Here is a 27,043-nt window from a genome sequence, read left to right as displayed (position 1 = left end):
CTGCCTCCATCCCCTTGGGTACAGGACCTAGGAGCAGAGTTGCCGGTTTACAGAGTATTTCTACACTGAGCTTTCTGGGAACCACCGTTTTCCACAGCTGCTACTTCACGCTCCCACCAGCAACGAATGAGGGCTGCAGCTTCACCACCCCCTCACCAACACTCGTCTGCGGCCTGTGCGCCTCTCCCTTGGGCTCTGGTTTTCATTTCCCTAGTGGGTAGTCCGCTGAACATCTTCTGGAGCACACTGGCCTTTGGTTGCATCTTCTTTGGCAAAGGTCTACTCAAGTCCTTGGCCCGCTGCTGAACCAGCCTGCCTGCCTATTTAGCTGCAAGGGCTCTTCGCGCATTCTGGGTACTAGACCCTCACCAGACGCATGGTTTCCAAGTGCTTCCCTCCCATTCGGAAGGCTGTCTTTTCACCTTCTTAATAATGTTCTCTGATGCGTAAATCTAGTCTTGATGAAGCTCCATTTATTCACCTTTCCTTTCTCTGGTCATGCTTCCGATGTCGTATCTAAGAACTTACTGCCAAATCCAAGGCCATGAGGAGCTATCCCTGTGTTCTCCTAAGACTTTTATGGTTTTAGGTACTAAGGTTCTTGAGCCATTTTTAGTTAATTTTTGTATATGGTGTGACTTGTGGGTACAGCTTCATTGTTATGCAAAAATCCAGTTGTTCTACATTTTTATATAACCTGTAAACTTTTCCAAAGAAGTTCTACATTTCGCATTGCTACTAGTCAAGAGAGTTCAAATTTCTTCCCATATCAACCCTGAGCACTGCTATCTTTCTGAGAAGCCATTTCAGTGGATATGTAGTAGTGCTGCACTAGTTTAATTTGCATTTTAATGATTAACAGTGTTCATGTACTTATTTGCTTACCAGATATTTGTATATATCTTAAGTGAAACTTTTGTTTTTTCCCCATGTTTTAAAAACCAATTATTTATCTTACTATTAAGTTGCAGAAGTTCTTGATATATAATGTGTACAAAGGAACAGAAACCATTATTAGATACATTATTTGAAAATATTTTCTCTTAACCTGTGGTTTGTTTTTTCACTTTTTTGATGGTATTTTTTGAAGCACAAAATCTTTAATTTTGAGGACGTCCAAATTTCTATCCATTTCTTTTTTCTAGACCATGCTTTTGGTGTCCAACTAAAAACTCTACCTAGTCCAAAAGTCATGAGAACTTTCTCCTATGTTCTTCCAGAAGTTTTACAGTTCTGGCTTTTAACTACAGGCCTCTGATCCTGTTGAACTCACTTCTGCACACTGTGTGAGGTCAAGGTCTAAGCACTTCTTTTCCAAGCACACACCATTCCAGCACTACTGAGCTGCTGAAAGTCACTGGCTGTAAATCTAAGGATTTGTTTCTTTCCCTATTGCTCTCCATCAACCAGTATGCCTATCCCTGTGACAATTCCACAATGTCTTTAAAAAAATACTGTTACACATTTTTGTTTGTGCTGGGTCCTTGCTGCTGCACATAGGCTTTCTCTCATCGAAGAGTGGGGCCTCCTCTCGAGCTGCAGAGCAGGGCTCCAGGGTGTGCAGGCGTTGGCAGCTGTGGTGCACGGTGGTTAGTTGCTGCATGGCACGTGAAATCTTCCTGGACCAGGGACTGAACTGGCTGTCTGCTGTACTGGCAGGCAGATTGTTTACTACTGAGCCACCAAGGAAGCCCCATCAGTTCAGTTCAGGCGCTCAGTCGTGTCCGACTCTTTGCGACCCCACGGACTGCAGCACGCCAGGCCTTCCTGGCCATCACCAACTCCCGGAGTTCACCCAAACTCATGTCCACTGAGTCGGTGATGCCATCCAATCATCTCATCCTCTGTTGTCCCCTTCTCCTCCTGCCTCCAATCTTTCCCAGCATCAGGGTCTTTTCCAGTGAGTCAGTTCTTTGCATCAGGTGGCCAGAGTACTGGAGTTTCAGCTTTAGCATCAGTCCTTCCAATGAATATTCAGAACTGATTTCCTTTAGGATGGACTGGTTGGACCTCCTTGCAGTGCAAGGGACTCTCAAGAGTCTTCTGCAACACCACAGCTCAAAAGCATCAATTCTTTGGCACTTTCTTTATAGTCCAGCTCTCACATTCATATGTGACTACTGGAACCCATAGCTTTGACTAGACAGAGCTGTGTTCACAAAGTAATGTCTCTGCTTTTTAATATGCTGTCTAGGCTGGTCATAGCTTTTCTTTCAAGGAGCAAGCGTCTTTTAATTTCATGCCTGCAGTCACCATCTGTGGTGATTTTGGAGCCCAAAAAGATAAAAGTCTCTCACTGTTTCCATTGGTTCTCCACTATTTGCCATGAAGTGATGGGACCGGATGCCGTGATTTTAGTTTTCTGACTGTTGCTGAGTTTTAAGCCAACCTTTTCACTCTCTTCTTTCACTTTCATTAAGACGATCTTTAGTTCTTTGCTTTCTGCCATAAGGGTGGTGTCATCTGTATATCTGAGGTTATTGATGTTTCTCCCAGCAATCTTGATTCCAGCTTGAGCTTCATCCAGCCCGACATTTCGCATGACGTACTCTGCATATAAGTTAAATAAGCAGAGTGACAATATACAGCCTTGACACACTTCTTTCCTGATTTGGAACCCGTCTGTTTTTTCATGTCCAGTTCTAACTTGCTTCTTGACCTGCTCACAGATTTCTCAGGAGGCAGGCAAGGTGGTCTGGTATTGCCATCTCTTTAAGAATTTTCCACAGTTTGTTGTGACGCACACAGTCAAAGGCTTTGGCGTAGTGAATAAAGCAGAAACAGATGTTTTTCTGGAACTCTCTTGCTTTTTCTATGATCCAACAGATGTTGGCAATTTGATCTCTGTCTTTTCTAAATCCAGCTTGAACATCTGGAAGTTGACGGTTCACGTACTGTTGAAGGCTGGCTTGGAGAATTTTGAGCATTACTTTGCTAGTATGTGAGATGAGTGCAATTGTATGGTAGTTTGAACATTCTTTGGAAGCCCCTATACAAAGTTTTAAATCAGTGTTAGTCTTTCAACTTTGCTCCTACAAAATATTGAGACTATTTTAGGTCCTTAACATTTTCATATAAATTTAAAAATCAGTCTGTTGACTTTTACCAAAAAAACCCTGAAAATACTAGAATAACAGACTATGATTAAGGAAAAGACACCAAAATAGTAGTAGCTGTTTGAAGCAGCACTGTTTTCTTTTTCCTTGCCCTCAAACATGTAGCATGCAGTTAGTGCGGCTTCCTGGTGGCCCCGTGGCCGCGCCGCCAGGCGGCCCTGCAGCCGGCGCTGGGCTGTGCCCCTCTCTGGTCAGGGAGGCGGCTCTTGGTCTGGTGCGTGGGGTTCCCGCTGCCGTGGCTTCTCGTGTTGTGACACACGGACCTCAGTCGTTGTGGAGCACAAGCTAAGTTGCTGCACAGCATGTGGGGCCTGCCCAGCTCAGGGACTGAACCCATGTCCCCTGCAATGGCAGGCAGATTCTTATTTCCACCTCACCACCAGGGAAGTCAAACTTTTGTTAGTGGTCTCTTTTTTTGCAGGGGGAGGGGGGTTTAGCACTGTTTTTCAAAGCAGAAGACTGGACACAACCCTATGGCCTTAAGGAGAGGCTTAGGAGGGCTTCCCAGGTGGCACTAGTGGTAAAGAGCCTGCCTGGCGATGCAGGAGACATTAAGAAAATGAGGCTCGATCCTTGGGTGGAGAAGATCTCCTGGAGGAGGCAACAGCCACCTACTCCACTCCTCTTGCCTGGAGAATCCCATGGACAGAGGAGCCTTGTGAAGTATGGTCCACACTGTCACAAAGAGGTAAGGCTGAAGTGACTTAGCACAGCACGCAGTGGCTGAAGAGGATAGTCTATGAAGAGAAAAAAACCAGGATGCAGAATAGCATGCACAAAGAAAACAAGAATGGAGTTTGCACTTGTGTGTAAACATGTAAAGGCGCCAAGCACAGTGGTGCTCACAGTGGGCAGAAGCAGGGGAGGAATGGACAGGGGAGGAAACAGGAACAGGAAGCGGATTTCACTGTAATCTCATCTTGCCCGGGTGTTAAACCATGCGAGCAAACTGCCCATATAAACAAGTACATTACAATTACTTTGGAAACGTGACCACGGATAACATATTCAGGAATAAAAAACAAGCAGCGATAACATACCTGAATAGTTTGTAAAGGATTTTAGGTCCTCTAGACTTATGGGAACTTGTGCACCAGAAATCAACACCTAAAAAAAAAGTTCACATTATAAAACTTGAGGTGGATTTTAAGAAAGATTTTCATGTCAGGAAACAACTGTGTCCCCAAACACAAGAAGTGGACCTGGATCTCCTGCTGGTCGAACATCCGCAGCCACTCCAGGCTCACCACGTTGGCCAGGCCCTGCCGGAACGCCAGGCAGTGCGGGCGGATCTGCCGGTTCAGCCGGTAGTCGGCCACCAGGTGGATGTACGCAATGCGATTGGCACTGGTCACCGGGATGTCCTTCCCACCAGATTTCAGTTCAACTACCTGTGGATTTAAAACAAGAGTCGGAAAGATCGCCGAGTATAGCCACAGGGCAAAACAAGAGCAAGAAACACTTATTTGAAGGGAACGTGACTGTGTTGCTCCACACACGAGCATTTTAGTGAGAAGTGTGTAGCCAGCACACGTGGCCTCACGGACAGGAAGAGTCCTCTGACGGGGCCTCCAGAGCTCGGCATGCTACTCTGCGTCTACGCTCACTAACCAGCCCCGCTTTCTGCAAAGTCCTGAGGATCCAGGTTACAATGCAACCATGGCATTTCGTCACAAAAGAAATCAGAGATCACAAAGGGCAAAGATGTGAGCCAGACGATCCGCAAAGGTCAGAAGGGCCCCGCTGGGGAGAAGAGGCAGCGTACGGAGCCGATGCGGCGCACAGGCAGCGTGCAGCCCCTCGGGATCTCTGTGGCCACGGCTCACCTCAGCTCAGCCCAGTCGCTCAGCTGTGTGCGACTCTTTGCGACCCCATGGACTGCAGCACGCCAGGCCTCCCTGTCCATCACCAGCTCCTGGAGTTCACCCAAACTCATGCATGGCCATTGAGTCGGTGATGCCATCCAGCCATCTCATCCGCTGTCCTCCCCTTCTCCTGCCCTCAGTTTTCCCCAGCATCAGGGTCTTTTCAACGAAGCCAGCTCTTCCCGTCAGGTGGCTGTACAGGACTGCAGATGAGAGGCAGAGGGCAGTGGTCTTCATCAGGCACCCTGGTCAGCCCGTCTCTGATGCACCGGCAGGCACGTGACAGAGCTTCTGCGTCACTGCACAGGGACACACCCTCTCGGGTCGAGCGCAGGGTCAGGACCCCATGGGGCGTCCCTGGGGTACAGTGGGGAGGAGCCGGACTCCGGCGCCCTGCCCCCATTTCAGTATGTGCCACCGAGGAGTCCCTCGGCCCCAAAGCCCGCTGTCATCAACGAGGTGGTGACATGTGCCTTATCCACCTTGGGCTGGGACTATGTGAACTCACACAAGTAAAGCTGACTGACGAAACTCCACAGACAACTAGAGACGCGTCTGCCTGACTTACAGCGGGAGACCTGCAGAGCCCTGGTGTGTGGGGCCGGGGCCGCTGCCAGCGGGGGCGCCTGGGGGAGAGCGGAGGAGCGCTAGACGCTGCCCGCACCGCGGCTTCCTTCTCCGCCTTGGGCCTCTGCGGAGCCGCTGTATTCCAGGCGCAGCGCAAACAACCGGACTCCCTCTGAGAGAGAGCATTTCACCACCACCAGCCCCTTTAAAAAAAGTATCGCTTTACAGAAAAGGTACTTTAGAAGCGGCTCAAAGCTCTACCTAAACGCTCTGTGGGAAGGTTACACAGCCACGTGTGGTCAGGGCCGCCCGCAGGGTCTGACGACACTTCACCGCTCCAGATTTGCGCGCTCAGCACCAGAAGAGCGAGGTCCGACAAGGCGCTGGGTGGGCGCGGGCTACTCTGGGTCACGGCTGAGAGAGCCTGAATCACAGGCAGGCAGGTACTAAAGGGGGTGGTGCCCATGATCTGGAACACAGACGCCCCCCCAGCCCCGTTACCAGCAGCATTTTCTGCAGCTTTGAAGAGGTGACTCTGCTGCACCTGAAAGGCATCACGTTACACCTATCCTTGGGAGCCCCACTCTGAGGAGCACCAGCAGCCTGGGAGCTCTGCACCCCGCGTCCTCCAAGACGCTCAGGCGCAGTCACGCCCGCGCCGCCGCCGCCACGCACATGCAGGCGCAGGCACGCACGGACAGGGGCCACCGCGAACGCACCGGCGCCGCTGGCGCTTGCCCCACCCTCCCGGCCGCCCGTCCCCTGCTGGAGGAGCTCGGGTCAACGACTCGCCCAAGCGCACACAGCAAAGCAGCAAAACCTGGGCTTTAACCAAGGTCTCGTGACTTGAGTTCAATGCTTTTCTACAGAACAGATGATTATTTATGGATCTATCTTAAACCCTGAGCATTCTCCTCAAGGGACATATGTGTATAAATCAGTGATCTGAAATTTCATGTTCTTTTTTAAGTAGGCTAACAAGCAGCCATATTGATTAAAGAAAAAAAATTTGAGAGCAACATCATTATTCTAAAAGGGAAGATTCATTAACATAAGCTGCTAACATAATGAAGTATTTGCATACTACCAATCTTTAAATCACGACATTTTATAAACCTAAACCTCTATCAGAGAACTAGGTTTTTATATATGTTTCTACAGAAATCCATATGATCTCTCCCCAAATTAAGTACTTTACCAGTGACTCTAATTTTTCCAATTAGACTCTTTAGTATAATTATTCTTATGCATTATCATCTATAATTTACTCAGTGGGAATTTCTATGAATAACTGGAACATCTTCACACTTTCACTTTTAACAGATTACAGTATTATCAGTAGCACTTTAAGGGGACACTCACATATGCGACATTGCACCATGACCATCTATTTCAGAAGGGAAATGGGGAACACCCATCAGCAAAGGCCTCAAACAGGTCCTTACACAGCCCAGGGCCCAGAGCTTTCATTTCGTGCCCAAGACACCCACTAGGTGGGGCCAGGGGGCAGCAACACTGCACGCGGACATTTTCTTCTGACCATGATCAACCCTGTCTTCAAAAGCCTTTCACTTTGCAGGGCTGAGATTTCAGCTCCATGAGAGGGAAGAAGATAAGCAACCAAGGGACACCGGGCTCTGAGGCCCACCCCTGCGTCTCAGAGCACCCCTGCCAGCTCACAGAGATGCCTGGACCTCAGCAGGCAGGGGGAAGCATTACTTCCTTGTCACTGGTTAGGATTCAGTCTCACCTATTTCTGAAACAGAGAGCTTTACAGACTAAGAGAGATGGAAAACTCAAAAACCACAAAGACGCTCTTTTAAGAAATATCAAGGTTTAGACAGGAGGACGTATGACTCTTTGTGCATGCTTTTTAGAAGACATCACGATGGTACATTAGCTACAGAACACTTCCAAGTCTAGGGAGGAAGAAAGAAAAAGACACAAAACTTCTCCCGTTCTCCTGAGGGGCTCTGTGTACGGTTTGTGACACCCCAGCACTTCACACCTGCTCCAAGGGCTACAGTTTACGAAACAGAGGGAAAAAGCAGAAAAGAACAAGTGTAGAAGAAAGAGCACATGGAGAAGTCAGAACCTCTGCATGACCCGATGATTCCACTTCTAGGCACACACTCCAAATACCTGAAAACAGGGTCCCCACAGGTATTTATACAGCAATGGTAGGTCGTGTCCATCAACAGCTGGATGAACCAACGGAACGCGCCCAGCAACGGCAGACTCATCAGCTTGAGGAGCTCCGACGCCCGCTGTGCATCACGGTGGCCTTGGAGGGTGCTGTGCTCAGTGAGGTGAGCCAGTCACTGAGGGACAAGCGCGCCTGCCTCCATTCACAGGAGGGGCTGAGGCCGCCAGTCCTAGAGACAGACAGCAGAGAGGTGGGGGCCAGCAGCTGCTGGAGGGCAGTTTAGTACCAGAACATCCCACCCAGTGCACCTCTTCTCCAACTCAAATCAAATCTTAGTCCCGGATGCTGACCTACAGAATCTAATTTGCAAGATGAACATTACAGCTGAAGTCCTCTCATCAGGCCTTTCATTGCTTAACCAAATTGCAGTTTCTCTGAATTCTGGAACTGCCTGGCCCAGCGACACTCGGGCTCACAGAACCAGAACCTCCGCTTCTGCTGACAGCACACCCAGATGCTTTCTCATCTTTCCCTTTCCTGAAAGTGAGAGTGTCAGCCGCTCAGTCATGTCCGATTCTTTGGGGCCCCACAGCCTCTTCTGTCTGTGGCATTCTCCAGGCAAGTATACTGGAGTGGCTTGCCATTTCATTCTCCAGGGGATCTTCCCAACCTAGGGATTGAACCCAGGTCCCCTGCACTGCAGATGGATCCTCTACCATCTGAGCCACAGGGAAGCCCTATCCTAGCAGCTCTGAAACACACCTGTTAGGCTCTTACCCTAACAGGTGTAGGTCCAGCGGTCCTAAAGCCTGAGGCCTCGAAAGCTTCTCCACAGCATCATCTACTCTCCTCCATGGATGCTAAACATCAGCCTCATCCAAATCTGTTCACTGACCTGGTGACCCCTTATCACCCATAACGGGCCTCCTTCAGGCAGCCCTCCAGGAGCACTCCTGCTGAACTTCTATTGTGCTAAACAGCACAGATCTCACAACACAGACCGTATCTGCCTCTTGTGAGAATGAGTGTGCTCTTACAGTTAAAACACACCTCTTCTGCCGAGCTCAAGGCCAATACCCACTCACTAGTATCTCCTGAGTGACAAAGGAAGAGGAAGAAAGAGCAGCGTGGAGGTAAGCAGGGAAAGGAGAGAGACAAACGTCCAAACGGGTTCAGTGTGCGTTCTGCCAAAATCAGCGGTCAGTGCTGCACCCGGGTCAGGCACTGTGGGGGTGAGCTTACATTCAGTGCCGCCTGGACTGAACACTAGGGCCTACTTAATATGCAGTTACTTCTAAGCTGGCAAAGCTGGTAACTTCTGAAAGCCTGGACTAGAAATCAAGTCAGAACAAGAAGTTAGAGAAGCAATTATGAAGTCTAAAGCTAACACTATTTTCACAGTTTAAATCCAACCACGAGTTGCAAAAAAGACTATCAGTCTCATCGATCTGTGTTAGGGCAACAGGAAAGATGCAGTTTCCCTGCAAAAGAGATGCGTTTGTCTGGAACCAAATGTGAATGAGAAACACACAGCGGGGTACTTTCAAATAGTTAGAATTATTTTAATCTGACTGAAAACATATTACAAGTATAAACACACTAAGGTAATTTTAGAACTCCAAATAGACACCAAGTCACAGCTACTCTTAAACATTTTGTATAGTTAAATTCATCACAATCCATTCTCATTAGAATGTTAACTGGAACTATAATATAGTTCTGTTTTATGTACACAGTTCACTTCAACTCTTGCCAGATAAAGTGTTAATATTAAATAGAAAAATGGAGAAAACATTTCTGAAAATGAGCATACTGGTGATGGAGTATAACAAATAGGAAAAGAGAAACTGATACCGAGAAAATGCTAAATGAAATTATTTTAATCAGGGAGAAAAAATTATGTTTTATGCTATGGTTAGCCGAATTTGCTCTGTAGTCTTAAATTTGAAGTGAATAACACTTCTCCTCCAGAGTCACTCGCTGTCCCCTATTCTCTCCAGAATTAACTGCACAGTGCACAGGGAAGCAAGGGGCACTTAAAAACAACCAGAAATAAAGGGATTCAATGAGGACTACCGTACAAACCGGTTACTTCAGAAATCCAACGAGATAGTACCAAACAATCTCGTTTGCCCGTATGCACTCTGAGAAGTTCTCGGTGTCACAGGAACACGACGGAGCGGCATGCCAAGCCCCTCTGTCCCGCCCGCACCTTCTGCGAGCAGCTCCACATGGCCAACCCAGGCCCCTGGGCCTCCACTACTGCCCCTGTGCATAGCACGTGAACGTACGTGGCAGTATTATTCACAAGAACCAAAAAAGCGCAAACAACTCAGACGCCTATCAACTGGTGAAGAAAAGGTGGTCTATCCGTATGCCATTTCTGGACGCCACTAGACTGGAAAAGGGGGGGAAGCACCAGCCCTTGTAGCCCCCAGGAAGTGAAGTGCCATAGGCCACACGCCCTGCGACCCCAGGTGTGTAGACTGTGCAGACGACAGGGCCTGGGGACGGGAGCAGCAGGGCGCGGCTGGGCCGGGGCAGGTACGGCCTGCCAACGGACACACTGTCTCCTCCGTGCGGCCAAAGTCTCCTACGATTTGGATGTGGGGCTGGCTGCCCTAACCCTCACTGCACACGGTACAGGGTGGAATCTATGGTACATGGATCATACCTCAGTAAAGCAGCTATTATAAAACTTAGCTTGAATTTCTAGTATGTTTTTTTTTACGGGTAAAAATAGCAAAAGCACCGAGATGGACAGGTTCAGCAGTTGAGGGCCACTTTACAGGGCGAGGAGCCAAGAAGCACCCCTGAGCCCGAGGCTCCAGAAACGAGGCAGAAAGGCAGGGTGCCTTGCCGGGAGCCAGCGTGACGAACGCCGCCCATGGCAAAGGTCATGAGGAAGGAGACTTGGCATACGCAAAGCTGTGATCAAGCCTCAGGAAACGCCCTGTTCCCGAGCATCTACCCCAAAATCAGAGTCTGTTTTATGCTCTCACCTACACCTCTGACTTTACGGGGGGCTCTCCCCCATAACCGTTTTTCTCGGAGAAGGAGTAAACGTGCAGCTCCAAGGCAATAAAAATTTTTGGGCGTGACAAGTGTTTTAGCTTACGGACTCCTCTGAAGGTTATCTAGCCCGCCTGTATAGGTTTGTCCAGCCACATGTGATTGTTTCAGTTCAGTTCAGTCGCTCAGTCGTGTCCGACTCTTTGCAACCCCATGAATCGCAGCACGCCAGGCCTCCCTGTCCATCACCATCTCCCGGAGTTCACTCAGACTCACGTCCATCGAGTCGGTGATGCCATCCAGCCATCTCATCCTCGGTCGTCCCCTTCTCCTCCTGCCCCCAATCCCTCCCAGCATCAGAGTCTTTTCCAATGAGTCCACTCTTCGCATGAGGTGGCCAAAGTACTGGAGCTTCAGCTTTAGCATCAGTCCTTCCAAAGAAATCCCAGGGCTGATCTCCTTCAGAATGGACTGGTTGGAGCTCCTTGCAGTCCAAGGGACTCTCGAGAGTCTTCTCCAACACCACAGTTCAAAAGCATCAATTCTTTGGCGCTCAGCCTTCTTCATAGTCCAGCTCTCACATCCATACATGACTACTGGAAAAACCATAGTCTTGATTAGACGGACCTTATTCGGCAAAGTAATGTCTCTGCTTTTGAATATGCTATCTAGGTTGGTCATAACTTTTCTTCCAAGGAGTAAGCGTCTTTTAATTTCATGGCTGCAGTCACCATCTGCAGTGATTTTGGAGCCCAAAAAATAAAGTCTGACACTGTTTCTACTGTTTCCCCGTCTGTTTCCCATGAAGTGATGGGACCGGATGCCATGATCTTCGTTTTCTGAATGTTGAGCTTTAAGCCAACTTTTTCACTCTCCTCTTTCACTTTCATCAAGAGGCTTTTTAGCTCCTCTTCACTTTCTGCCATAACGGTAGTGTCATTTGCATATCTGAGGTGATTGATATTTCTCCCGGCAATCTTGATTCCAGCTTGTGTTTCTTCCAACGCAGCATTTCTCATGATGTACTCTGCATATAAGTTAAATAAGCAGGGTGACAATATACAGCCTTGACGTACTCCTTTTCCTATTTGGAACCAGTCTGTTGTTCCATGTCCAGTTCTAACTGTTGCTTCCTGACCTGCATACAGATTTCTCAAGAGGCAGGTCAGGTGGTCTGGTATTCCCATCTCTCTCAGAATTTTCCAGTTTATTGTGATCCACACAGTCAAAGGCTTTGGCATAGTCAATAAAGCAGAAATAGATGTTTTTCTGGAATTCTCTTGCTTCTTCCATGATCCAGCAGAGGTTGGCAAATTGATCTCTGGTTCCTCTGCCTTTCCTAAAACCAGCTTGAACATCAGGGAGTTCACGGTTCACATATTGCTAAAGCCTGGCTTGGAGAATTTTGAGCATTACTTTACTAGCATGTGAGATGAGTGCAATTGTGCGGTAGTTTGAGCATTCTTTGGCATTGCCTTTCTTTGGGATTGGAATGAAAACTGACCTTTTCCAGTCCTGTGGCCACTACTGAGTTTTCCAAATTTGCTGGCATATTGAGTGCAGCACTTTCACAGCATCGTCTTTCAGGATTTGAAACAGCTCAACTGGAATTCCATCACCTCCAGTAGCTTTGTTCGTAGTGATGCTTTCTAAGGCCCGCTTGACTTCACATTCCAAGATGTCTGGCTCTAGATGAGTGATCACACCACTGTGATTATCTGGGTCGTGAAGATCTTTTTTGTACAGTTCTTCCGTGTATTCTTGCCACCTCTTCTTAATATCTTCTGCTTCTGTTAGGTCCAGACCATTTCTGTCCTTTATCGAGCCCATCTTTGCGTGACAGCCTCCCAATCTGAGAGGCACGAGATGTTTTAGACTTACTAAAGGCAAATTCTTTTGGGGAGTTGGAAATTATTAGTATAGTGGGTTGGTTAGGAATTATATTGGTGAAGGGTTTTTTATTTGTTGTGCCAATAATTGCTGCTAATTCCCTGCCCTGGGTGGGACAAGGGTGTCTTAGGTCAAACCTCTCTGCTGACAGACTAGCTTGTGTAACAGGATTATCCATACTCCTGCCACTACGCACATGATTGTTTACTACCTCTCAACCATAAACAGCACAGAGAGTTTTGGAGTATTTTGAGAGTCTTAATTAGCATAGGGCTTTTCTCATTGTTGAGTCGATGATTGCCACCAGGCCTCCATATCCTTAGGCACCTGGGAATATATTAATGTATTTGGAATAGAGAAAAGGAAATACAGTAGTTTAAAGGTTAGCAATACTAGACTTTTTGAGTTAATGAATTTTCTCTTTTGTAATAGATCACTTTACTTTGTTATAAATCACTGTGTCCTTGCTATGTAAAAATGTAACTTTATCACTATCTTAAGACTAAATAGATCTTAAGGGGAACATTGGTGAAACGATTTTCATTTGTTGGGTTGATGTTTGCTGCTAAATCTCCATGTCCCTTGCCCTTATAATGAATATAACTAGCATACAGGAGAAATAAGCATTAACCTTTAAGCATATAGGAGAAATAAGTATTAACCTTTAAGATTAATCATGTTAACCTTGGGTTAAATAAATTCCTTTCTTGATTGTAACTCACTACACCCTCACCCTATAGGAATGCAACTTTATTTGGAGGGTGGTGCCTGGTTTAAGAAAAAACACCCTTGGAAAAAATAAGTTTTTTGGTTATCAGAAAGAAAGGATCATAAAATGTCAGCAGGTCTCATAGCCAGAAGGTGATGTAAAATCCCTAAGACCTTTTTATGTGAAGCACCTGATTTTGATAAAGGTCAGGACTGCTGACCCCCGAGTGACTCTGTATTCATCCCTATGTGTAACAAAAGGTATATAAGCAAACCCCAAAATAAAGAAATGGGATCAGTTTCTGGAAAGACTGATTCCCTCATGTCGTTCTTTTCTGCTCCCCGTTTTTCTGGCTGAATTCCCATCTGGAGTGTGGGTGTCCTCCAAGTCTACTTATTTGCCCCAGTTTTCAAACCCACGCGAGAAGGAGCCCAGGGAGGGGCACCTTCCGATATTCAAGTGGCGCCGGTGGCCCAACATAGATGGTGCAAATTCCTTGTTTGGGGATTTTATTGGTATCCCACGTAAACCAAGTTATTCAGCCTCTTTTTCTCTCCTACTATTTTCTGGCCGAATTCCCATCTGGTGCATGGGTACCCACCAAGCCTATTCATTTTGCCTGGGCTTCTAAGATTGGACCGGGGGGCCTCAGTGCCTCCTCTCCTTCGGGAGAACGGGAAGACGCCTGCAGCCTACATAGGTGGTGATTGGTATTCCATGTGAACCAAGTTATTCAGCCTCTTTTTCTCTGCTAATTTTCTAATCCCTCTCTATCTGTAATTAAATAAGTTACTTCTAAGGATGCCGACGCCGTCCCCACCTTCGAATTCCCTGGATCCACCGGGGCTGGACCCCGGCAGTGCCTCCCAGCCGCACGCAGGAGGGGAGCTGAGGCGGCACTCGGCTGGCCCCCTGGGCTCTGGCTCTGCCCTGCGAGTCTCTAACTGAAACGTGCACAAGCTCCCACAGCATGAAGCCCGCGTGTGCAGACGGGGACACTCAGGTGTGACGGCCCCACCTGCCTGGGCCTCTCCGAGGCGGCGTGTCGGCCAGCGCACGCTACAGGGTGCGCGCAGGCGCGGGAGCCCCAGCCCCACTTGCCTGGGCCTCTCCGAGGTCGTTGTTCACCACCGTGAAGTTCAGCCCTAGCTCCTCCACGTCGCCCTCGTAGCTCTTGAGGAAGAGCAGGTTCCGGTACACCTCGGGGTCTAGGGACGCCAAGTGGTGGATGTCCACGTCGGCACTGGTCCCCAGCAGCTTGGACAGGAAGAAGCCAGCGAAGGGCAGCTCCACCAGCATGTTCTCATAGAGGGCCTGTGAGCGAGAGCAGGGGCCACTGGTTAGCACTTCATAGGGCCGCCTCTCACCCTGCCTGCAGGCGAGGCCGGGTGCTCAGCCTGGCCTTTATGGGCCCGAGACGGCCGAGCCCAGCCCAGCCCCCACGGGTCTGAGGCAGCCGACTCCTCTCCCCACGCGGATGAGGATGCAAGCGCCACCACACAGCGCAGGCGTTCACACATACGCCCCATGCAGAGAACCCTACAACAGACGGCAGCGGGCCTGAGGGCTCGAGTGTGGCGGGGGCCTGCCAAGTTTTCCTGTGAAGCCTCTGCAGGTGGGTCAGCCTCCCAGGGCTGCTGCAGTAAGTGTGCCGACCAGTGGCTTCACCCAACACAGTCTGGAAAAGTCTGAACCCAGGTGTCAGCAGGCCACGCTCTCTGGGAAGGTCCTGCCAGCTGCGGGGCTGCCAGCCCCCCAGCCTCTGTGGGGCTGCTCCCCCTCAATTTGCTCTGTGCCTCCACCCTGCCCTCCTGCCTCTGATGCAGACGCCACTCACTGGATCCTGGGACCCACTCCACCCAGGATGACCTCTGCTGAGCCTGCTCACATATGCAAAGACGTCTTTCCAAATAAGGTCACACTCACAGGGACAGGGCTTCCCTGGTGGCTCAGCAGTGAAGAGCCTGCTTGCGATGCAGGAGACCTGGGTTCAATCCCTGGGCTGGGAAGATCCCTGGGTGAAGGCAACAGCTGCCCACTCCAGTATTCTTACTGGGACAATTCCATGGACACAGAAGCCAGGCGGGCTACAGGCCATGGGGTCACAGAGAGTGACTGAGCGACTATCACTCTCACTTTCTCTCACAGGCACAAGATATTAGAATTTGAGTGAGTCTTTCTGGGGGTCACAGTTCTACCCACAGTAGCAGGCAGGCCAGAGCGCCCCGGTGACCAGCCCTCTCCTCTGGGTGGAGTACAGTGAGCGCAGGCATGGGCACTATGTGCCAAAGTTGGGTTTCATGTAATTTTTGACATCAAGGAAGACAATTATTCTTTAGAATTTTTTTTTTTTCAACCATCAAATGGGGAGAAAGCAGCATTCTTAGCTCAGCGACCACAGCCGCTCTTCCCACAGAGAGGTTGCCGCCTGGCCACACCCACACCCACCAAATGCTCAGCACAGGGTTCCTGAGACAGGCGTGTGTGATGTCACTTTTGCCCTGCCCCACCTCCCCACATGAGATGGCAGGCTTGTGCCACGGCCCAGTTTGGAGGGGCCCTTCCGTGTGCACACGGCCAGCACCGCTGCACCCCCGGACAGCCGTCTCACACGCAGGGCAGTCTACAGTCACGACCTTCAATGCACCAACCTTACGTGCTCCCATTAGGCTCAGACACCCTCTGAGACCCGCATCTTAGCTCTCACCCACTGATGTGACTGGAGCAGGCTACGAAACAGCCATGGATTGCAGCCACGAAACGTCCCCCAGAAGAGAGCATCCTCCCAGGGGCGGACGCCCTCCCAGGGGCCGCGCGGGCTCCTGGACACCACCTCCCCGAGGGTGGTCACCACACTTGGAGTTCAGGCTAACCCTCTCCCCCTCCAGCTATGTCCCCACACTTCTCTGATTTGAAGACTGATGATTACTCAATTAGTTCTGAAAAAAAGGCAAAAAAGGCTTTCTTAGTGAAAGAATGCATAATAAAACGGCAACCGGCACTTAGGTCCTCTCCTGACGATGTGAAGAAGGGCTGTTTTGAGACGCCAGGCTTTGCCTCAAGTTAAGGATGGCCAATACTATTAACCTGGCCCACTTAGGAACCCCATTACTTCTAATGAATGATGCCGTCAAAGCTAAGGAGCATTCTGCAGAGACGACAAGACTGATCCCAGGTGTCGAGAAAAGCCTCATTTGTACAGTAGGCTGTGAGTAAACTCAAGAGAGTAAATCATCGGGTGTTGAGTATGGAAGGTCATTGTTTGCCATTCCTGCATTAGTAACAGTAAACTTGGGAAGCCCACTCAATCCATCAGAGCTACCTGAATTTTAAACAGAAACTCCACTGTGACTCATAAAATGTAAATGCACAGGTATAATTTTTTACACAAGGCAGGTTTAAGCCTTTACAGCATTTAATATACAAGCACTAATAAATGATAGCACTAAAAACTGTGGCTGCATCAGCTAAATGGATTATAAATTAAATTTCCATAATGTATGCAACTGAGATACAAATGTAAGCATAAATCAAGGTATTTCCTAAACACAGGTTAATTACACAACCTCAAAAACTGCCAATTTTTTATGCAAAATAATCCACTTAGCATTTTTCATATTGGCCTCAATCCTCAGTCCGCTGCACGCTTGTTCCTAGAAGCGTATCAATAACCACTTGTCACGAAAACAGAGCAATAGGTATATGGAGAAAACCTGTAACGTATTTTTCAACTGTCTGTCTTTTATGAGTGTTTATAGCTAGAAATTGTGCCAAAATGATCTGAAATAAAAAGGATTAATTACGGTAGAAGCCTTTTAATATAAGTGAGTGCAGTCGCCATGCAATTAATGCAAACCGTGCCCCTGCCCGGACGGGCGGTGTGAGCCGCATCTCAGGCTGGTTCTGTTTGCTGCCAAATAACTTCAGTAATTTACTACATTAAGAATCAATAAAAAAATAATGCTTTTCAAATGCATCTCTATCAATCTTCAGGTAGTTCTAAAGTGAACATTTATAACTTAATCTAAAAACTATATCAGAGATGTCCTGTTTTAAGGCCACTCTAATTGAACAAGGAGATAATAATTTTAATTATTTCAGATCATGCTAACCTTGGGGTCTACAAAATTAAAGATATGTAAAATAAGGATGTAAGCTGATACTAATATGCTATTTAATTTAGCAGTTGTGTCTCAGAAGAAATGACGGCGAGCTGAAAGCCGTGCTCTCTGACTGGGCTACTGTGGACTCTCAGGCTGAGGCTCCTGCAGGGCGGGGGTGCTCCTGGCTGTTAGCCCACCGACGGTGCCCAGTCACAGAGCGCAGCGAGGGAGTGCCCGCTGTGTGCGGGGACCTCTATCGGCAGGAAGGAATTCTGCATTCACAAACTGGTTTGCAAAAAACCATTTATTCTCTTTTGAGACATTTCAGATTGTCAAAATTACATACATGGAGATTCGCTTCAAATCCTAACTGCTCTCTCCTTTAGCTCTGTCCACACAGCTGCCTGACCCTCAGTGACGAGGGCGCTGTGTGTCGGGTTTGACCTGCCCCCCACCACCTAGGGGGACGAGGTGTCCCACCAGCCCCGGAAGCCAAGGAGAGACCTACTCCATCATTGCAACAGGTAATCTGCACCAAGGGTTTGACAGCTTTATTTCTGAAAACAGCCCGTTCACTTCTGAAAACCTCTGAGGATGCTGGGTGGGTGGGAGATGAGAGGTCACGCCTTCAAGCCGCTCTCCTCACTGGGCATTGGGAAATCCTCCCAGGCACACAGCCACTGCCCAGCAAGTGCCCACTCCCAGCCACTCCTCCAGGCTCAGGCTCCCCGCCCACCAGGTGATGGAAAAGTCACGTCCCCTTCCCCTGCCGAGAAGTCAGTACTGGTATATTCACAGAGCTGTGCGGCCATCACCCTCCAGCTGAGTTTTGAACATGTCACCCCCCACAGCAGAAGCCTTGAGCCCTGGGCTGTCCCCCCTCACTCCTGCACCCCCAGCACAGAACTCTTGGAGGCCTTTTCCGTAGCCACACGCACCTTTGGGTGAGCCACCTAGCCTTTGGGCGCCTCTGACGGTACCCTGCCTGAGTTTCTGCTGCCCGTGCCCATCCACACCAGCAGAGGCCAGGAGGCCTGCTCACCTTGTCTCTGACCCCCGGGGGTGGCACCAGGAGCCCCTGCCTGGTCTGCCTCACGGAGGAGCTCAACACCCCCCAGCCGCCTCCCAGAGAAGCTACCCCGATGTGAGGAACAAGAGCAGAAGTATACGTCTTCACCAGGCTCACTTTTCACAGTGACTATTCATTTATCTTTAAAATGTATTTATTTGGCTGGGTCTTCACTGTGGCATGTGGGGTCTAGATCCTTGACCAGGGATCGAACCCAGGCCCCCTGCATTGGGAACAGGGAGTCTTAACACACTGGACCACAGGCAAGTCCCCAAAGTGCCTATCTGAATGTATAGAAGGATTTAAATGGGCAGATTTTATTCATTTTTTAGATAATTACTGTGCTTACTGCACAAATAAAGACCAAGGAAAGACACGCAGTGCACTTTAGGCAGCACCAGCAAAGTCTGTGTTCCTGATTTTCCCGGTGAGAATCTAACATGGCTTAGAAGAAGAAAAACAGCCCTATGTAACACTGACCCACGCTACACTAGTGTGTGGAGGGCTTCAGCATGTGAGAAGGGAGTCTGTGCCCCGCAGCCAGGACACTGCCGGAGCCCTGGAGCCCGCGTCCACAGCCAGAGAGGCCGCTGCAGCGAGGGGCCTGCCCCTCAACCGAGAGCAGCCCCCACGTGTCACAACTGGAGAAAGCCCCTGCAGACCAGCACAGCCAAAAATTTTTTTTTTTAAATAAAGAAAAATTTTTAAAAATGTGACAAGGGATATCTCAATGGAAAGCCAGATCTGCTTATGCGGGGGCAGAAAGAATTCTGGTGACTATCTCAGAATAGCTAAAACTTCAATAATACTTTTAAGTACTGAAATCAACTGATTTCTGGCACACACTTGCCATTTTTTACTGTTCGGTAAGACCATTTTAACTTCACGTTTAATTTTGAAAAAACAAACTTATATAGACAACTATGACCTTAACTAGGAAGAAGAAGAATCTCCAGATTTGGGAACGTGTTGCTTTTAATGGAAAAGAATATAAATTGTGATTAGAATGCTATAAAAGCAGTACAATTCTCCGAAGGGAAAAGGGTCAAATAAGTAATCACTTATAATAAATTATAAGTTTTACATATTTGTTAATTATGATCTTTGATTTTTCTGTTTCTCAAAAAAGTTGAAGGTCAACAAGAGGAAACGCATGGTGAATCATCCCTGCGGTTAATTAACTGGGAGATTCAGAGAAAGCCTGCTTCTGAAATCCGCTGACCTCTAAATAAAAACAGTCTTAACATTAGAGAGTCTCAACATGCAAGTCTTGATTGGAAGACTTGTGCTTAGCACAGAACGATCAACTACTGGCTGAATGATATGTTTAAAAAAGCCTAAAGGAAAGATACAATTAACTTCAGAGCTCAATCAGATGAAGCAGCTCAACTATGCTGACCCTTAATGAGCTGGCGAGTTCGAAACAAGACGTTATACAACAGAAGCTTTGTCATTTAAGGACCAAAGTAACTTAAATTACTAGTATTCACCTCAGTTGACAGTTTCAAAGCCTCAGCAAATTCAGTGAGCATTCTATAAAAGGATTCTAATGAATACAAAAATAATTTTCCCAACTCTCAAAAGTCTCAGGATAAACTGTTAACTGCCAATACTACAGTGTATGATTCATTAAGTGTAGACTGAACTCCACTCAAATACAAAATTATAAAGTATGCTGAAGTTTTACATCTGTTAATTAAAAATTTGAAATATATGACCAAGATATGATCAAACAACCTGATTTACAGACATTCTGTTCTAATTAAATCAATATTCCAAAGCAAGGGGGAAAAAAAAAAATTTCCAAGTACAATTCAAATATGATAAAAGATTTCCTTCAATAAATATTCTGAACTTAATTGGCTTAAATGGACATAGGTGCTTCTATCTGTTTAAAAAAAAAGTTCAAGATGACATTACCACATCCTTGAACTGTTTATTTATTCCCTGTCCAGAGTCTGATTTACAGGCGATAAAATGCAATCACAACCCACACCAGAGCAGGAATCATCTGCTAATGGAACTTTTAGCGAGAAGTGACCAGTGACATGAGGTAATTCTTCCTATGCAGGAGCGCTCCTGAGGACCTCACTGCACTTCATCACAGTAAACAATCACTAACATATGCATTAAAGAAAATTTAAATACATTATGACCCAATAAATATCATAATCAATCAATAGACAATTTTCTTCTCTTAAAGATTTAATGTTCGGATCCCACACTACTAGTGCTCTGCTACTACACTCACTTAGACATGGACAGCTTCTAACATGCTGGTGCCAAGTTTAACCGTTTATAGGCAGATATGTTTTAGAAACTAGTGCTCCCTTAGGAATCCCCTTGCAGAAAAGTATACAAGTAAAATCTTTAAAACGAGGAACTAAATTAAGTACCATTCTCAAACAACGACAGTTTTGTTGTTGCTTCTGTCTAAACTTTATTATTTCAAGATCTTTATTAAGACAGCATTTATACACACTTCACTTTTAGGACCTGGAATCTGGTTTACAGAGCTGATACATTCTGGAACGGAGGAGTAAGAGGGTCTGCTCTCCTCTGGATCTGCAGCTTCACAGCAGATGTGTCCTTAGGGAGGCTCCCACACGAGCAGCGCGATTATGCAGACACACACACACACACGCGTGCGCGCACATGAGCAGCGCCACTATGCAGACACACACACACACAGGCACACGAGCAGCGCCACTATGCAGTCACACACACACACACGCACATGAGCAGCGTCATTATGCAGACACACACACACGCACATGAGCAGCGCCACTATGCAGTCACACACACACACACGCACATGAGCAGCGTCATTATGCAGACACACACACACGCACATGAGCAGCGCCACTATGCAGAGACACACACACACGCACGCACATGAGCAGCGCCACTATGCAGACACACACACACACGCACGCACATGAGCAGCACCACTATGCAGACACACACACACACAGGCACACGAGCAGCGCCACTATGCAGTCACACACACACACACGCACATGAGCAGCACCACTATGCAGACACACACACACACACGCACATGAGCAGCGCCACTATGCAGAGACACACACACACGCACGCACATGAGCAGCGCCACTATGCAGAGACACACACACACGCACGCACATGAGCAGCGCCACTATGCAGACACACACACACACGCACGCACATGAGCAGTGCCACTATGCAGACACACACACACACACGCACGCACATGAGCAGTGTCATTATGCAGACACACACACATGCATGTGCACGAGCAGCGCCACTATGCAGACACACACACGTGCGCACATGAGCAGTGCCACTATGCAGACACACAACACGCACATGAGCAGTGCCACTATGCAGACACACACACACGCGTGTGTGCAAGAGTAGTGCCACTATGCAGACACACACACACACGCCTGCGCACGAGCAGCGCCCTCTGCACACACACATCCAGTATCACACCAGGGCCTCCCTGGCAGAAGGCTGGACACAGAGAGGAATGGAACAGGGGCAAAACAAACCCGCACATGTGTGGCCAACTCAGCAAGACCGCCAGGACGGTCAGACATGCACACGCAACAGCACACGCAGACACTATCCACACAAAGCCTTGCACATGAATGTCCACAGCAGAATTACTCCTAAGAGCCAAATCTGAGCCTCCATGAATTAACAAACTGATAAACTGTGGTAGTTAGTCGCATGACGACATCCTGTCCAGAAAAGAAAGGAATGAAGCACGGATAATACGCCACCACGTGGAGGAACCCTGAAAGCACTACGCCAAGGCAAGGAAGCCAGTCATGAATGGCCACATGGCACGCGACTCGGCTCACAGGAAAAGTCTACAGCGGGCAAGCTGCAGAGACAGAAAGGAGCTGAGAGGTGGCTCAGGACTCGCAGGGCTGGAGCAGAAGGGGAGTAACTGTGAATGACGTGAGGTTTCCTTCTTTAACATTTTCTTCTGAAATCTTGGTGGTGACGGCTGCACAGCTCAGTGAACAAACTCTCACTCACTGACCTGTGCCCCTTAGAAAGGCAGAACTTCACGGAGTGTAGACTGTGGCTTCTGGTAAGTCACAAGAGCATCGTCTGCTCCGCAGGCCCCGAGTTTTAATTAGGGTGCTTCTCTGACGGGCCACTCCGTCCAAGGAGCTCCAGGGGGAGAGCGGAGGTCTGCTGGAGACAGCATGGACCGTATGGAACAGACCTCAAATGCGCTGCATAAAGGGATTCAATGATAAAGTTGAAATTTACTATAGTTCTGACTAACTTTTATAGAAAATCACATCGCAACACTGGTCTCTAAATTACTTCAGGGTGACAAAGCTCCTGGGCCGCCCACCCTGGACACGCATCCCGTCCGGTCTGTCCCCCAGGCTGTGTGTCCTGCCGCCAGGAGGACTGTGCCTGCCCTGCGCCCACCTCCCTGACCCCACAGCTGCCTCGCACGCAGCACTCAGCCTCCTCCAGGCTATGCTCTCCTCCAGACAGAGACCCCTCCTCCGTGGCCTTCCCCGCTGTGCTCAGTTAGGACGCTCCAGTGCGCCCCGCTGCGCTACCAGAACGACCCCACGGGGCAGAGCCCGGCCCAGGCCAGGGCAGCTTGCCGCACGTCCCCGGAGGGCGTGGCACTTGCTCGTCAGCTCTCTGCAGGGTCTCCCAGGATCCCAAACCACCCCCCGTCTGGTTCTGCATCCACGGTCACTTCACCAAAGACGGCCACCCCAGCTGGGAACACCAACCCACCTGTCCACTGTCCTTCTCCAGAACCTCTCTCATCCCTTGGGGGCCAGGCCTGCTGAGAGGCCAACACGATCCACCTGTAACCCTCCCACCCCCTCCCCCGGAAGCACCCGAAGAACTCATTTCTATCATGCCGCCCCCTAAAAACATCATCCAGAACAACCCTGAGGTCCACGACTGAGGGACGATTCCGTAACGCGGGTGTCACAGCACCGAGGACCACTTGGCAGTAACAGGAACACAGTCCTGACACCTCACAACCAGATCGGCCCTTGAAAAGGGGCTGAGGGAAACGAGCCAATCGCAGAGGGGGCCACTTCAGAGGCCACGCGCAGGAGCGCACAGAAAGGAGACACACGGCACGCTTCCCGAGAGCCGGCTGGCGCCTGCCTCGCTTCTTTCTGGAGGGGGAGGGTTGACACGGGTGATGAAAATGCCCTGCGCTCACAGCGGTGACCGTGCAACTCTGCGCTTGCACTGGAGCCCCTCATCCGTGCTTTTCAACTGGGTGAGCTGCATGGCTGGCGAACTCTATCTCAATAAAACCAGGACAAGAAAAAAACAGACACCCAGGTCACCAACACGTGCCCAGCAATCCAGCGTCACTTTCCTGTCCCCACACGTGTCTCCAGGAGCCTGGGCACCAGCGCCGGGGCTGGCTGCCATCCCCGCCTCTGGAGACCGCTGTCCTCACGCTTCCCCAGGGCCTCCCTGAAACCAGCACACCTGTCACCCCAGCACTTGCTGAGAACAGAGGCTGCAAGCCAGGGCGCGGGGAGCCAGTTCCCGCCACGGAGACCCCGGCCCGTGTGTCCCCACTGCACAGCGCACAGACCGCCGAGGGAGAGGGCCCAGAGCACCGAGCCCAGCGCTGCCCACCCGCTCCCACCGCGGGGAGAGCAGCCGGCTCCGCCACAGCGCGGGAGCCTTGCTCATTCCCTAAGCAATGGAACCGGGGGAGACCTGGTCAGGGGCTGGAGTCTGCTGCCCTGAGTTTCCGAGCTGCCTCCGGCCATTCCTTTGACCTCAGAATATGAACTCATTCCTGTCCCTGTGTTACAGTCCAGTCTCTAAAAATGTGGTGGACCGCAATTAAACATCAGGCATCCCTCTCCACCATCTCAAACAGGGGAAGTAAAAGAACCGGACGGAAACTGCGCACCTGCGGGCTATGCCCGGCACATCCGCGGGCCACGCCACGGTCTGATTTCCCCAACCCCACGACGTGCCAGTGCTGGGAGACGCAGCCCCTGGCGCTTAGGGCACGAGGGTGCGGCTCGCATGAACAGCGTCAGCGCCCTTACAGAGAAGCCCCGCGGAGCTCCCCGGGCCCTTGCACCCTGTGAGGACACAGGAGCTATATGAGGACACGGGCACCGGCCACGGCCCAGGACAGGGGCCGCACCAAACAGGACATGTGGTGCCCTGAGCCAGAGGCCGGCCCCGCGCTGTGAGAAGCCAGCCTCTGCGGGGTGTAAGCTGCCGGCCTGCGGCACCCTACGGCAGCAGCCTGGACAGACGGAGGCCAGGGCCGGTCTAGTCTACTGATGGTGACTGTCCTGCTCCTGACTTCAATGGGAACGTGTGCTTTCAAAGTTGCATCACTAAACAGGAAGTCTCCAACAGGTTATATAATAAAGTTTTCCTTTCATCTACAACAAAGAGTAAGCTCTGTCTGGCAAGACGGTGCACACCATCAGGCGTTACATTCTGGCCACTGCAGCGTTATGGCAGCATCCTTAAGGGGCCACATGCCAGAAGAAACGGCACGCAGCATAAACATTCAACGCACGCTGAGTAACTACGGCCATCTGTCTCACAGCACTTTGAACACTTCATAGAACCTTCAAAGAATCACTTTTAATGCTAGTTATCAACAAGAGCAACTGTGGAAAGACTTACAATATCTGCACTGCCTATGCACGCAGGTAATAACTGTGAGGCTTATAAGCAGAATTTCATAGCTGTGTTCTCTAGTTTCTACACATGTAAATTTTTTTTTTTTTTTAATTTTTTGCCGCTGCCACTGTAGCTGCCCGGGTCAACATCCTCCAGTCCTCTCCCCCTTCTCCTACACCAATACTTTTTAATGTTATGTATGCATGTAATATAGCTATAAAAGAAAACACTATTCAGGGGTCCATCAAGATTACATAAGCAATTCTGAATAGAGATCGTCACAGCAGCCACACAGGAGCACACCATGTCAGCACCCGCGGTTGGGGACCCACGTTCACGCCGAGTGTACGTTACCTTTCCGAGCATCCTGCCCAGGAAGTAGTAATGTCTGGCAAAGGCATCGCCCACAAGCATCTGAGCAGCTGGGCTGGGGTACAGAAGCCCTTCGTTAGTGGTCTTAAAGAACCCCTGGTTGGGGTTAAACCCCGACTTCAGTAGCTCGTTTAGGAACTCTCTGAAAATGCCACCGCCGTCAATGCCGGCTTCGTCCAGGCCGTGCGCATTCAGTAAGTGCACACGGATCCGCTTTTTCAAGTCAGGCTCTGTTAAAAAAGGGGGGTGGGGTGAGGAGAAAATATCTTTTTAAAAAGCAATAAAACAAGTTGGTATTACAGGAAGTTAGGGAAGGGGAGCAAGAATATTGAAACTATTTTAATGCAAGGCTTAAAAAAAACCAGCAACATTGAGAGGAGACAATGAGCTAGGCTGACCAGGGCTCCCCTGGGACAACTCCACTCTGATCAGGAATGGAGCGGGCAGGGGCAGGAGGCAGGTGTTCAGGAGAAAATATGAACCCCCCCAACATTGTAACAAACTCAAACACTAGAAGGGAGCAGGCAGAGTTAGGACCTAAGGATAATACAGGCACACAAAGTCGCCAAGGAAGGCAAAGAGACGCACAAACAAAGAAGTCCTCGACGCTAACGTAACACAGACATTCTGAAAGAAGTGAATGGCATGAGAGTCAGGACGCCAGAGGCTGCACCATCACTTAAAACAATATTTGGCTGAAAAACGGGGAAAATTCTGGTTATATAATGTGCCACAAGGCTAAATTTAAAAAAACCCTGCGAAGCTGAAGCCTGCCTGACACGCGAGACACACCTGCACACGGTCCTCGTGAGGGCAGTCCTCGTGAGGGCAGCGCACAGGAGGACTCCAGGCCCCAGACTCGCAGCGAGTGCAACAGTTTCCACTACAGGCTTCAGGACACAGGCCACCAAAGACCGCTCCGCACGTCACAAAGGCCCTGCCCGGCTCAGTCCCAGAGCAGGTGGGTGTGTGACCCCGAAGGCGCGTCCTGCCTCGCTTCCCGCTGCACCCTTCAGGCGCCTGGCACGGAAGGGGTGGGCGCGGGGCCCGGCCGCAGGTCTGCTCCGCAGCCACTGCTAAGGCAGTGTGCAGTCGCTCACACGGGTCCGGCCCGAAGCACCTCCCGAAGCACCTCAAGGCACCAGGGGGCCTCCAGGAAACAGCCTGGAGACGGGCTTCTCCAGCGCAGGTTCCACTGAACCCCACCACACCATGGGCAAGCGCCAGCGTTAAGGTCCCAGGACCTGCCGTGTGAGCCTGTGCGCCCTGACCGCGCCTGCGCGGAGGGCCCCCCACCCCACCAGGGAGGACAAACGCTGTGCCTGGCACGCGCACAGCCACCTGATTCCTACCCCGGGCAGGAACCCACACCAGGAACCACACACACACAGGAACCGCTTCCAATGCCCCAACCGTCTCCGGCTAAGAACAGCCCATTCCCTTGTGACAAAGCCAAGGACAGGGACAGTGAACTACTCATCCAAGGGCACGCAGCACGCAGGGCCAGGGCAGGGCTGCACTTTAACAGACACTA

At 49.7% G+C, this 27,043-nt stretch overlaps 1 protein-coding gene across 3 annotated transcripts in view; it reads right to left on the bottom strand.

Moving 5' to 3' along the window:
* The window catches only part of UBE3C (ubiquitin protein ligase E3C), a 114,268-nt gene that overhangs the window by 8,975 nt on the left and 78,250 nt on the right, over nucleotides 1-27,043 (bottom strand). For 2 of the 3 annotated variants that reach the window (XM_052638499.1, XM_052638500.1), the window contains exons 18-21: nucleotides 25,492-25,739; nucleotides 14,403-14,619; nucleotides 4,319-4,503; nucleotides 4,157-4,223 (exon numbers count right to left, since the gene is read on the bottom strand). In XM_052638499.1, the coding sequence (XP_052494459.1) occupies nucleotides 4,157-4,223; nucleotides 4,319-4,503; nucleotides 14,403-14,619; nucleotides 25,492-25,739 (717 nt within the window). Of the gene's footprint in view, nucleotides 1-4,156; nucleotides 4,224-4,318; nucleotides 4,508-14,402; nucleotides 14,620-25,491; nucleotides 25,740-27,043 lie in introns of all 3 variants that reach the window. The other variant, XM_052638501.1, reaches the window with a different exon arrangement.

This window comes from Budorcas taxicolor, chromosome 4, assembly GCF_023091745.1.
Source record: "Budorcas taxicolor isolate Tak-1 chromosome 4, Takin1.1, whole genome shotgun sequence".
NCBI lineage: Eukaryota > Metazoa > Chordata > Mammalia > Artiodactyla > Bovidae > Budorcas > Budorcas taxicolor.
The sequence above is the reverse complement of the archived record's forward strand: the minus strand, read 5'-3'. Positions and strand labels throughout refer to the sequence as shown.